This window comes from Lolium rigidum, chromosome 1 (genome assembly GCF_022539505.1).
Source record: "Lolium rigidum isolate FL_2022 chromosome 1, APGP_CSIRO_Lrig_0.1, whole genome shotgun sequence".
NCBI classification, from domain to species: Eukaryota; Viridiplantae; Streptophyta; class Magnoliopsida; order Poales; family Poaceae; genus Lolium; species Lolium rigidum.
In genome coordinates, this window is record NC_061508.1 from 180445402 (window position 1) to 180458401 (window position 13000).

Genomic DNA, 13000 nt, shown 5'->3' on the forward strand with positions numbered 1-13000 from the left:
TTGAATTTCAGAAAAATTGAAACGAAAATTTCGCACATACATCTTTACGTGCTACGCGCTCACAAAGTTGTTTCATAGAAAAACGACTTATCATGTGGTGTGTGTAAAAAGACAAAATTCAGTGCAAAAAACAATGTTTTTAACAAGACAAATTTTCTCTTTTTTACATAGACCACAAAAAATGTTGGTCTTTCGTGAAACTTGAAGATTGCACGTATATTATAGAGATGTACATGTAGAATTTTTTGTCAAATTTTTCCGACACTTCGAAATATGATTTTTTGGTAGAGGGAGCATACGCACCTGAGAGCCAAATTGAATTTCCCTCTACATCCAACAATATCAACAATATATGGTGGTTGCTGTTCACACTACTCACTAGTCGCTCTCTTCTCCCGCCACCCTTTTTTCCCCTTCCCGCCATTCCCCCGTAGCGCCGCCAAAATTCCCCAAACAGCCGCCGCGTCCCTTCCCCATCTCCACCGCCACATCCAGGAGAGGGGAGAACCCCCTTAGAATGGCGTCGCCTCCGGACGGTGATCTCACCGAGTACGAGCGCCTCCGCGCGGAGAACATCCGCCGCAACGACGTCATCCTCGCCTCCCTCCGCCGCAAGGCCGACGAGCTCTCAGCCGCCATCAAGTCCTCCTCCTCCGCGAAACGAGGACGTACCAGTGGTCAGCCACGCAAGAAGCCCACCACCCCAACGGGCCCCGCGGTGCTCCGCCGCTCCCTCCGACTCTCTCAACTCCCTCCCTCCCACTCCCCCGACGCCGAGCCCATCCCTGGCCCACCTCCGAAGCCCCGCAGCACCAGCTTCTCCTCTTCGCTCGCGTCCTCCATCCTCGACGCCGTCTCGCTTTCACCCGGGGCTGCCAAGGTTTGTGCCGATTATTTCGATGCCGGCAAGGAGCTCGTGCTGACGCCTGCCAACGTGAGGAGGGTCGTCCCCGACAGGATACTGGGGGTGCGGGTCCTGCCGCTGGTCGACCGCACCGTGGTGGTGGCGGGGAACAAGTTGGGGAATATTGGCTTCTGGGACGCAGACGGCATGGTGGAGGATGAGGGCGACGACGATGCAGATGGGCTGTTCGAGTATTTGCCCCACAGGGGCCCTGTGCCAGCAATCGTGGCACACCCGGGCGTTCCGCACAAGGTGATGGTTCCTTGTTATCCTGCTATCGTGCTGCTTTATTAGTGATTTAAGTAACGTGTCATTTGGAATTTACTTAATTGTATGGCCTTCACTTCAACTGGGTGGCTCGACAGTTTTCACTGAATGCAAAAGAATTTGATAAGATTGTTTTGTTTACTATTGACTTGTACATAAATCTTTGACACAAGTGATGCCATGCGTAATGCCCTCGTTATAAATCCCTCATACACATGATTTCCCAGTTAACACAGCTGAAGCTGTGTATAAGCTGCAAATAATCTCCATCCAATGGGTAACTTGGTAACTCTTTGCATGGATTTTTTTTCATGTTAATATTCCGTTAACTCGTCATTAGAAAATTCGTGTCTAGGATAACATTTGTCAAATCGACTGACTGAAGGAAATTATTGCTGCCCCTTAACAGCTGACGACTGCATATTAGTAGGTTATACTTGGATTGCCAAGGATGGCCGGTCGATACTCGCGTTTAATTCATTATTGAAGGAGATTATTGCTGCTTTTTAACAGCGAGGGTCTTTATACTACCTCCGTTCCGATGAATAAAGCTTATAAATTTAGGCAAAAGTCAAAGGATACTAAGTTTTACCAAAGATGAATAATAAAATATAAACATCTATAACATGAGACAAATATATTGTGATAATATATTTAACGGTGAATCTACTAAACACTAATTTGGTATCTTAAATGTTCATATTTTGGTCTATATCATTCGTCAAACTTAGAGGATGTTGACTTTTGACTAAATTTATAGGCCTTATTTGTTGGAGCGGAGAGAGTATTGGTTATTTGGACCACCAAGGATGGCTGTTCGATATTCTGGGTTAATTTTCATATGAACAATATGCGAACGTTTTGGTTGTTGGATGTTTTCAGTATGACTGGCGAGTGGTATCTGTACAAATGGGTCATGGAATGTGAATGGTACAAGGCAGGGGCAAGTACTCCCTCCGGTCTTTTTTAATTGACTCAAATTTAGTATAAACTTATACTAAATCTGAGTCAATTAAAAGATACCGGAGGGAGTAGCTGCTAAGAGATATAGGGTGGCCTTTAGATGTCGGTGGTGTTTTTCCTTATGGATCTTATATTAATCTTAAGCAGGCAATCATCCTCTAGTAGCTAATTCCGGGACTTCTTATCCCAGAAGCATCCGGTAGATACATCTGCTTATCATGTACGGAGATAGACTAGGTAGTATTCTTCCATTTCTGATCTGCAATATATAAAACCATAAGCGTCAATAAGGTGGATGATAGGGTGAGCAAATAATTTATATGGGCTTGTAGCACAAAATAGTTTTCTGTGTGGTAATTTATATTTTGCTGAACATCTCCATATTCAATCGGGGTTCTAATTCTGTGTTGTCTTTCATATATATGCCTTGCAGATCTACAGCTGCAGCTATGAGGGTGAAATTTGTCTCATGGACCTTGAGAAGGAGAACTTCAATATGATCCACTTGTGTGATTATCCTGTTTATTCACTTTGTCAAGCACCGGATAATGCTAGCTGCCTATATTTTGGTGATGGAAATGGTGAACTGAAACTCTTTGATGAGCGGATGGGTAAGGTATCAGCCACGTGGGATTCACACGACAATTCAATCAACTCAATAGATTTTCATCCAGAGAAAAAACATATGGTTGCCACAAGTTCAACAGATCGAACAGCACGTATATGGGATCTTAGAAGGCTGAAAAAGAAGAAAGACGATTGTTTGAAGGTTCTCAAACATAGTAGGTCTGTTCAGTCAGCTTATTTCTCACCTAGTGGCCGCATGCTAGCAACAACAAGGTAAGATTTTTAATATTTATATGTGTTTGATGTTTGTTCTATTGTTTTGATAGAAAGGATCTCCTTGGTTGATCTAACAAATGTGTATCTCTAACAACCATCAGTATTTGATGTACCCTGATTCTGTCTACATATAGCTGGGTTTTAATGGGTACCTATAGAATCTATAATATTACTAAGTGCGAGCTCCAAAAAACTTTTTCTTGAACTGCTAAATTAGTTTGCAGAAAAATGTAACTATTATTTGGCAGTACTCCAGCTATATGTACATAAGTTATTTGGAAACAGAAACTAGGATAATCAATTTTCTAATTAGAACTCTAGACAAAGTATGAAACAAATATTAAATACTGTAGATAAAACTACCAAGTGAAGCAGTGCACTTTCCATGGCAGAAGGGTATTACAGAGTTAATTACAATCCTGATTTTGATGTTGAGATATCAGGTGCATTCAAGCACGCTAAGCCAGTAAACAAAGTTAAATTGGATGAAGTTGGTACTAATAGAAAGACATCACAAAGAATTCATCTTAGTCTAACAGGAAAATAAATTTGCACCTTACATTCTCAGAGTATTTCTTATTGTTTGGAAGGACAAGATTTCCGTCTTCATCTCATCTGGGTGTAAGCACAGTGAGTTGCTCTGTAGGTAGTTTGACTGGGTTCTTTCACACTGTCCGCTTTAATTGGACTCTACCTCACCTGTGCTTGACGCCATATTCTCCAACTCTTACTGGAAGTCCTTGAAGCTGTCTGTTAATAACTTCTTGTCGCCCTAGCTTCTTTCGTTAACATCATCTTCTTCAAAATCTGAGTGGGTATGATTAACTGCCTTAATGTGCTCAGTTTGGAGATCACACGAGTAAGGGATGCCTGGTGGAGGCACTCTGGCGAGATAACTCAGTGCAATTACTTTGCTTGTCTACCACAAAATAGCCGGAACAGTGACAGTGTGATGTTATATCTTTATCCTGGAACAAAATAGCCGGAACAGTTTTGCTGCTACTACCTTCTGCTATTAACTTCTCAAGACTGCTTATTTCAGTTTCAAATGTTCTTCCATATTCACTGTAATATAGTCAAAATCCTCCCTTTAACTGACACTCAATTAAATTAGTTACTTACGATTGATAAGTTATTTTTTTAGTACTATATGATGTATGACAAGATTATATAATGATTCAAGCCATTTGATCAACACTAAACATAATGTTGCATTAGCGTAGTAACAAATCTATACTCTACTTTTTTTTTGACTCGGACCAGATTTGTACTTACAATGGAAGCTAGCTAACATATGTGTCAAATATATAACAGAAGGAAGTTCACTAAAGCACCTGAACTTTAAATGAAGTCTACATTTGGTCCTAGGATTTTGAAATGGTTTTCGCAAAACTGGCATCCACGCGAAGCCAGTTTAGGGTGATGTGGTCTCCCCCCACCGCAACTCCCTGTGAGGTCCAGCCGATTCCGGCTAATTCGTATCTGTGGGTAGTGGTGGTTCTTGCATTGGCAGCCTGTGATGTCAAAAGCTCAAACTTTACGCACATATAGGGCCTGTTTGCTTGATGCCTACCCATTCCATACTTTTGTGCCAAATGTGTGGTACACCACAACTTCTGCATTGAGCAAATTGTTGGCCACACCTGTAGCAAGACTTGGCAAGTGTGTATGACATTTGGGGTAGGGTGCTAAGAAATTGTGGCACACCACAAGTGAGGCAAAGAACCAGACACTACACTAAGAGAAGCATGGGATTCATAACATGTGGCCTGGCAAGGTGTGGCTTCAGTCCAAACAGGCGCATAATATCCATGTAATGTATATACACTTGAAAAAAGCTGAAGTTTCTTGCTAAGCAAATTTCTGTGACATCGCTTGACATCAGTCTGCACGTAGCTTCGCCGCTCTTTGCAGGAGCTTGTAGAGAAGCGGCATTGGTGGGTTCGACAAACTATCAAGAAACTAGTCCATGTCAGCTTATATTGAATAATAGGCTACTATCTGCTGAAATCACTACCAAGTTGGTGAAACCCACTACCACGTCAGCAAAAACCATTTAGAAATCAGCACAGGATCCAAAATTAAATGGTCTCAAAAGTTCAGTGTTCAGTTTTGGCCTGTTCGAAAATTTAGCACCAAATCTGGACTTGAATGAAAGTTCAGGGACCAAAGTGGACTTCTCCCCTGCTCTGCCTCCTGGGTTGCTTGCGCGGGCGACCCTGGAGGTGACCACCAAACCCTAGAAAGCTCCGTCACTCCAGCACATTGTTATCATTTTCATTAAGCAAGAGAAAGAAAAAATAAAAGAATTCCCCTAGTGTTTACAGTCCTTAACCCATAAGGATCATTAAAACAGCTGCTGCTCTAATAGTACCTCCATTCCATTAAACAAAGTATATTTTTAGTCAAAAGTCAATGCTTTGTATATTTGACCAAACTTATAGGCAAAAAATATTAACATCTACAAAATAGGACAAATACTCAATGAAGATATATTCCATGACAAATCTATAGATATGGATTTGGTACTCTAGATGTACATATTTTTCTTTATAAGATTGGTCAAAATTGTAAGACGTTGACTTTTGACTAAAAATATATGCCTTGTCTTAGGGAACGGATGTAGTAGTTTATAATGGCATGATCTTATTGAGATCATTGGTTTACACAAAAGATCTTAGCCGACCCCACATAGTTGTTTGTCTGTGACCAACTTAATTCAAATTACAAACTAGCATTGAATATGTCACTACTGTTTCACAGAATTTTGTTGGCACAAATGACCTTATTCCTGTTCTGTCCATTGTCCAGCCTTGAAGATACTGTCCGGGTCTTTCACTGTGACGACTTTGATACCTCACACACTATCAAGCATAATAACCAGACAGGAAGATGGCTTTCTACATTCAAGTACGACAGCTCTTTTCACCTAGTGGCTAACTTCATGACCTTACATGAATATTTCTTCAAGCAATTTCATCGAACCATTTTAACTGTTGCAGGGCAATCTGGGGTTGGAACGATGTCGACCTTTTTATTGGGAACATGAAGAGGGCAATAGATGTCATCTCAGTTAGTAGCAGCGGCACTGGCCTCTCAGCTTCAAACAGTGCGTGCCTTGAGAGTGAAGACATGACAGCCATTCCTTGCAGGTTCTCTGCACATCCGTATAAAGTTGGCCATCTTGCTTGTGCAAGCTCTGGGGGTAAGGTATTCCTTTGGACCCGAGCTTGAATCAACAAGATATATGATGGCTGACTTGTGAAATGTTGCCAGTTCTGTGAGTCATGCTAGGAACATGTTCATTTTCATAGTTGTAGCAACTAGTGCTTGTTCATTATCCTGCCTAAGAAATGTATAATATGTAGCATACTAGTACCATTCTTCTTCTAATGTTTTAGTTCGTGGAGCGGTTATATATCGGTGAGAAAAATGATGGGCAACTAGAGCCAATTTTCATTCACTGAGTTTTCCGAGCTTGTTCGTGGAGTGGTTGTATATCGGTGAGAAAAACATAAAATCCTGGAAGTTGGAAGAACTATTCGTAACCAGCTTGTTCGACAACAATTGTAACACAAATGCACACACTTGAGCTCTGACATCTCCACTCCTCAACGACTAGTGGCATCCTCTCTGGTTTCCAGGTGGTGCTTGGAAGAAAACCCATTGTTTAGAAAATTAGAATGAAGTCGTTTGGAAGCCAGACTTTCATTTCGTTTGTAGCATTTTGAAATGAATACATGTATTCATTTCATTTACATTGTAATTCCAGAAATACACTTGTTTGGTTGCCACAGGAATTGCAAATGATAGCAGAATTGAATGTTGAATTTGTAAATGGCTTCCATGGAGAAACGCAAATGACAGTCTCAGCTCGGAATCATGTTTACCCATGGCGTCATTTTGCTGGATTTCCTAAATGAAATGACGACCCAATTCTGTGGCAACCAAACAGCCCACCTATGAAATTCCAAAATGAATTCTAGGATTTCAGACCCAAATGATGGATACCAAACGACTAGTGATTTCATTGCTTGAGATGTGTTCAACCCGTCTTCATCCATAAGTGCCCGAACACTTCTAACCACTAGAACGGAGTGGTGCTAGGAGTCCCAGACAGAAATTGCCTCGCCCATTGAAATGCCACGACCAAAAATCATCAGTAGGGATGGAAAGGATTAACCTTGTTACCTGAACATCCATGGGCAGGAAGTTTGCTTGTAAAATCTTGATGTTCTGCACAAATGAGGAGTGGTCTGGAGATGTCTTCTGCCTAGCACGAAAAGGGACTTAATTGCAGCACAACCCATTGTCTGCCAAAATAAGGCACTACTTTTAAAATGCCAAATTACTTGGTAAATAATAAAGCGCAATACCTAGGAGGGAGCGCCACATAAGAAATGAACCGCCTGGAGGACCATGGCACATACCAACCACCTCTAAACCCCAGTCCACCGCACGGTTTAGGTTGTGTTGTTCCAGTTTCCGCTGTACATTTCTGCTTCTCCATAACACAGAACAACCAAACGCCAGCCCAAAATCTCAATCAAGCCAATCCCTTGCCAGTTCGGCAACCGAACATGACTCAATCAATACATGAATTAGCAGGGCATAAAGAACTAATAGCTCAAACATAAACTGGTGTAACAGTGGAATCAGAAGCTGGAAGCGTAAATAAAGTCCTTTACAACCACGACACATGTTACAAAAAAGACACCAGCAACAAGCGAATGCTATTATAATTTGCATTCAGACAGCAAAGTGGTGACCAGAATAACACATGACACCCAACATGGTAGTTGAAAATGAAGTTCTATACAATCAAACAGACAATCTCATTATGCCCATTACATGGATCTCCAAGATCAAATTGATGCACAAATCAAAGGATATTGAAGCGTGAAACGGTTTTTACAACAAGGCTTAGGTTAGATCATCATCATCATCCTCCTGTTTCTTCAGTTCATTCTTTGCCCTGAGCAGCAGTGTCGTTTTCCAAGGATCCTGAACAACAAATGCATCAGCGGGTAGGAATTACCTAGTATAGATGTGCATCTGACATGCAATTATCTTTTTGACAGCACTTAAGAAGTCAGAATGTCAAAGTAGTAGGTGGAAACCTCGTTATAACTAGTATCCTCATCGAGAAACATTCTAAATATATTTATGACCTTGTACCTTACCATGACATAATTTTGAGTGTGAGTTGAATGAATGATGGTTGTTAATTTCATGTGCATGCAAAGCAAATCTTACAGAATGCAGTTGCCATAGAAATGGTGCATAAAAGAATATAAGACTAGAAAGAACATTACTCATAGATAACAAGCAACATACCAGTCGTGTCATGCCATCAAAATCCTTGATGGCATCAGTAAATTTGGCAACATCTCCATCATCCATTGATGCAGCAAGATCCTACAATAAAAAAAAGGCAGCTCAGTATAAACTACTTCAAAGACTGATAGCGAATTTATTTAGCTGGGTGATTGGCCAATTTAGCACTGCCATTAACCATGATAACCAACACATACAGTTGCAACGAAAGCGAGGTAATTAAGAACATGCTGCAAAGAAAGGCACAAAAGTGATGTAACATACAGCTAAAAGTTTGTATTCACGAGTCCCAGAGAAAGTCGGATCAATTTCCTGCAACATGGTAAAACAACTTTAGAAATGAAGCAATGTCAGAAATTAACTGGTCAAGACTTCAAAAGAACAATATAGACCTGGTATCTCTCCAACGAATTTTGTATAGCAACAGGATCAGCTCTACATAGTTGGCAGATGCCTGCATTAAGGAGGATGCCTCTGACACTATACTTCAGAAGATTGTTGTTGATTGATTGACGAGCAATTGCTTCAAAAATCTCAGTTGCCTTTGGATACCTAAAGCACAGAACCTCGTGTGAGAGCACTGAGATTGTAGTCTTGCACGACACACTACGAGTTAAATACATACTCCCTAGAGTCAAACTTCCAGAATTTGACTACTACTCATATATTTACAGAATTTTTTATTGAATACTTAAATAATAGGTGTGATGCTGTCTCAAGAATCTCTTTCACAATACACTACTTTTGGCTTTTATTAAAATATTTTTAATAAACTAATGTTCAAAGTTATATATTCTAAAAAGACAACTTCTATACGACTGGAGCATCATAAGTCAACAAATGATGAAAAAAAGATAGATTAATATTTACAACTTCGAGCAAAGAAGACATGCCCATGATCACTACAAGTCATGCAATAGGATACCAATTTGAAATCCACACATAATAATTCTCAGGGATAATCTGCAAGTAATAAGTTAATGTTTCGGCCAGGAACTGAAACCAGTTATTTTTCAACCTTGAATCATTGAACCCGTTTATTTTAACCCCCTTTCCCCTATACTTAGCGGTTTTGCAGTAACTACACATCTGTCTTCATCACGCTGCCATGGAAACAACACAAATTATGAAAAAAAAGAAAATAAGGGGAAAATAAAAACATAAAACTTCCTGGAAAATCCCGAACTTCTAAGAAAATCCACAAATAGTAGTTTCAACAAATGTATTCACTGGTGATGTGTTGCTAACTAGTTTTGTTACAGAAAATATGAAGAATTCTTCGAATTCCCTTAAAATGTTTTCCGAAATAGTCAGCCAGATAAAATGGATTCAACAGTACAAAATGATAACATGTTCTCCTTGAATTTCCTACGAAGTTTCAGTTTTTTTTCTTAAAAAAAATGATGTATGCTTTCTTTGCCTTTTCCCTGATTTTTCTCAAATTATACTCCATCCGTCTAAAAATAGGTGCCTCAACTTTATCGAGATACGGATGTATCTCTAACTAAAATGCATCTAGATACATCCGTATCTAGACAAAAGTGAGACACCTATTTTTAGACGGAGGGAGTATATATTTTGACATGCCAAGGTTCTGACAAGTATTAAGTAACAAGCTAACAGCACATGCTTTCAAATGTGTGTAATTTTCAGTGTGTGGAGTACAGACATGAGAGAACATTTTTAAACGATTGTTTCCAAGTGCACATCTATAATTTTTTTAAGGCTTTTTTCTGCATCGACAAGTTTCTCAAATGCATTATCATGTGCACTCACCCACAGAAGCACATACTATTTTGGGCGAAAAATAAAATCTTGAACTGAACTTCAAAGCAATAACAACATATTTTAACGAGGCCAATGAGTAAGGCATTCAAATTAGTAAGGTAATGCCACAAAGACAATTATTAAGTTCCTGTTCCAAATGCTAGCTGTAACTCACCGAACCCACAACCGAACACCTACAAAATCACTACCGGAAATAGAATCATCCCTCAGTATCTATCTGTATGAAGCTGGGAAAATTTATAAGCCAGAACACATTGGGAAGAAACACCATCAACTATATGCAACTAATCAGAACTGATCTTTTAAACAGGAATGCAGCAACGTAGTGCAAGCTTCATCATATAACACAAGCACAGCTTTTTGTAAGAGAAAATATGCGCATTTTTGCATCTTAATAACACGATCTTCACAGCGTTTGTTCATATGTTATCAAACACGATACATTCAGGCAACTTATATGAACGAAATGAAAGTAATCTTACTGTTCCAACTGAGCAGCAATTTCCGCAACTTTCTGCTTGATGGTGTTTGATTGAGATGTCTGCCCCTCACTGTCAAAAAGATCAGCTGCCCTTTCTAGGTAATCTGACGCCTTCTCCAAATCTTGTTCTTGCTGATATATCTCACCAATGTCCTGAAAATGCATAAATTCCCATCATGGCAGCTATGAGACTTCCAGATGGGGGGAAAGGGCATATCTATCCTTGTGATTTTTTTACGAAAAGAGCTTTCATCCAAGCATAAAGATTGGAAAAAAACTTTACCTTGCAGTATCTTGCAGCCATGCTCAATCTACCAATTTCCATAAATAGATTAACAGCCTGGTCTAGCGCTTGCGCAGCTTCTGCATAAAACGGAACAAAATGTAGGGGAGAATGAGCATGATGGGAGATAAAGTAGGGAACATTAGATGGCACGCATAACGACGGATGCGCGACACACATGAAATTTGTGCTTCGCTATTTCCTAAGGTTTTTAAGATTCCACTCTTAGACATACAATACTTAAGCTCGGTATGGTATTGATGTGTATTCATAAGGACAGTTTATTTCCATTTGTGAATACAGCAGTTAATTTTAAAGCACATTATCTGAGGTGCAGCAGTTTCTTTAACTAAAACTAGGAAGATTGCCTGAACTCACAATTCCACAGTTCACACATTTGCTGTGAGTGAAGTATAAATTCATCGGGACTAGGCAGACGCCTATGTGTATGCATAAAACCGCTTGGTGTTTCATGCTCGTCGCAGTTAGCACAATTAGTTCCACTGTTTACTTCTTTAGTTAGTGAGGTTAGACGGAACTTCCTTTCGATGATTTTGATGCTAATGTTAATCGATCAAGCTCAATAGAAAGAGTTGCTACTAAATCAAAAGGAGATCGGAATCATCAAAGGAGGTTGGAAAGAAGTACCCTGAGGAGAGAACTTTTTGTAGCAATTTGCAGCCTCCACATAAGCTGACGCAGCTTCATGCTTGCTATCACCCTGTCAAGCACAATAATAAGCATCTCCTCGTTCCAATTGCGTCATTGATACAGATGAGGGAAAAAAAACCCAAATTAACCAACCAAACCTTCAAATGGCAGTTAGCAATCTTGATGTATACTGATGCAGCTCTGTTCCCTGTAAACCAAGTTGGATGCAACGTTGAGAGAACAAGGACGTATAAGTAGATATTAAACCATTTAACGAACTCAGAAATGCAGATCAAAGGGCAAATTATGTTTGAAGTCGGACCAAGAAAACCGAACTTGCCACCCGGTCTAAAGCTGAATTCTGGGCACACGTCGTCCTAGAAGAGTAGAGAAGAGAAGGAAAACTGATCTGAGAGCGGCAGCATCTGTATATTTGTATATACTTGGTATCAATTCAGTAGCCTCCTCACTCACGCGAGACTATCAAACAGCCCCTTGCCTAAAATTCCAAATCACCAGGAGAGATTTGGGAATCAATCAATAATCTAAAGACGGCTTGCTGATCTAACAATACGACCATATTGCGCGGCTAGTTAATAGATCCAGGACCGAATAGGTCCGTGGTCACGATCCTGCCCCGATCGACCGGCAGATCTTGCCACCAGAGGAAGGGAAGAGACGACAATACAATTGGGGGTTATCAAAATCCGTCGATCAGAGAGGGGTGGATGGGGAGGAACGGTGGCGTCGTGAACTCACAGTTCTTGGAGAGCTTGAAAAAGTTGGCGGCCTTGTCGTAGAGGTCGGCGGCGTCCTCGTACTTGGAGCCGAAGATCCCCCAGCCAGAGATCTTCTTCTCGGCCTTCTTCTCCATGTCGTCCCCTCGCGCCTCGTGGTCCCCCATCGCTGCCGCCGGGAAGATGGCCGGCGAGCCGACCAAGATTTGTTTCTTGCTGGGAGGAGAAGAAAACGCGAAGGGAGATGAAAGGGGGGGGAAGGGAGATGCAGCACGCGGAGTCTCGGCCTGCGCTGCGCGCTGTTTGTTGGGTCGAGCCGTGCGGAGTGCGGGTGCGTGCGTGCAACGTGGCGGGCTGAAACTGTCCAGACAACGTCGACATGAAGCAACCCCGTAGGCGCGTACGCCTGGAGAAAAACACCGGAGGCAAAGTGACGCACGGAGAAACCAGAGTCGACATGAAACGGGGTGGGGTGGCATCGCATCTTTTTTTTTCACCAAAAGTACATGCATGGATCTATTTATAATCCCTTAGCAACAGTGTAATAATAAATCTAAAAGTAATAAAAATTACAAACGTCTTTGGACCACCTGGCGACGACTACAAGCACTCGAACGAGTTGAAGGTGCGCCACCGTCCTCGTCCCTCCCTCACTGGAGCTGGTGAAAACTTGTCGTAGTAGAATATATTGTAGTAGACAAACGCGAAATCGTCGTGCTAAACCAGTGCACGAGAGTAGTAACTGA

General features: G+C 41.0%; 2 protein-coding genes across 2 annotated transcripts; one reads left to right on the plus strand and one right to left on the minus strand.

Moving 5' to 3' along the window:
- Positions 1 to 517: 517 nt before the first annotated feature.
- Positions 518 to 6381, plus strand: LOC124682783 (WD repeat-containing protein 76-like). The gene is made up of 4 exons (XM_047217400.1): positions 518 to 1156; positions 2568 to 2974; positions 5789 to 5887; positions 5980 to 6381. The coding sequence occupies exons 1-4, from the start codon at positions 518 to 520 to the stop codon at positions 6209 to 6211; spliced, it is 1377 nt and encodes a 458-aa protein (XP_047073356.1). The 3' UTR covers positions 6212 to 6381.
- Positions 6382 to 7611: 1230 nt separating this feature from the next.
- LOC124685587 (alpha-soluble NSF attachment protein 2) lies at positions 7612 to 12541 on the minus strand. Its single transcript, XM_047219822.1, has 9 exons — positions 12277 to 12541; positions 11676 to 11725; positions 11515 to 11587; positions 10867 to 10946; positions 10585 to 10736; positions 8707 to 8866; positions 8579 to 8626; positions 8315 to 8395; positions 7612 to 7981 (listed from the first exon to the last, which is right to left on the minus strand). The coding sequence occupies exons 1-9, from the start codon at positions 12419 to 12421 to the stop codon at positions 7901 to 7903; spliced, it is 870 nt and encodes a 289-aa protein (XP_047075778.1). The 5' UTR covers positions 12422 to 12541; the 3' UTR covers positions 7612 to 7900.
- Between the last annotated feature and the right edge of the window lie 459 nt (positions 12542 to 13000).

Bases quoted from the DNA above. Each gene is read 5' to 3' on its own strand.
- LOC124682783 (XM_047217400.1), top strand. From the start codon at position 518: ATGGCGTCGCCTCCGGACGGTGATCTCACCGAGTACGAGCGCCTCCGC. The intron at 1,157-2,567 runs GTGATGGTTCCT...TATGCCTTGCAG, and splicing joins ACCCGGGCGTTCCGCACAAG to ATCTACAGCTGCAGCTATGA. The intron at 5,888-5,979 runs GTACGACAGCTC...TAACTGTTGCAG, and splicing joins AGATGGCTTTCTACATTCAA to GGCAATCTGGGGTTGGAACG.
- LOC124685587 (XM_047219822.1), bottom strand. From the start codon at position 12,421: ATGGGGGACCACGAGGCGCGAGGGGACGACATGGAGAAGAAGGCCGAG. The intron at 10,947-11,514 runs GTACTTCTTTCC...CGTTTTATGCAG, and splicing joins CAAAAAGTTCTCTCCTCAGG to AAGCTGCGCAAGCGCTAGAC. The intron at 7,982-8,314 runs GTATGTTGCTTG...TTTGTTGTTCAG, and splicing joins TTGATGGCATGACACGACTG to GATCCTTGGAAAACGACACT.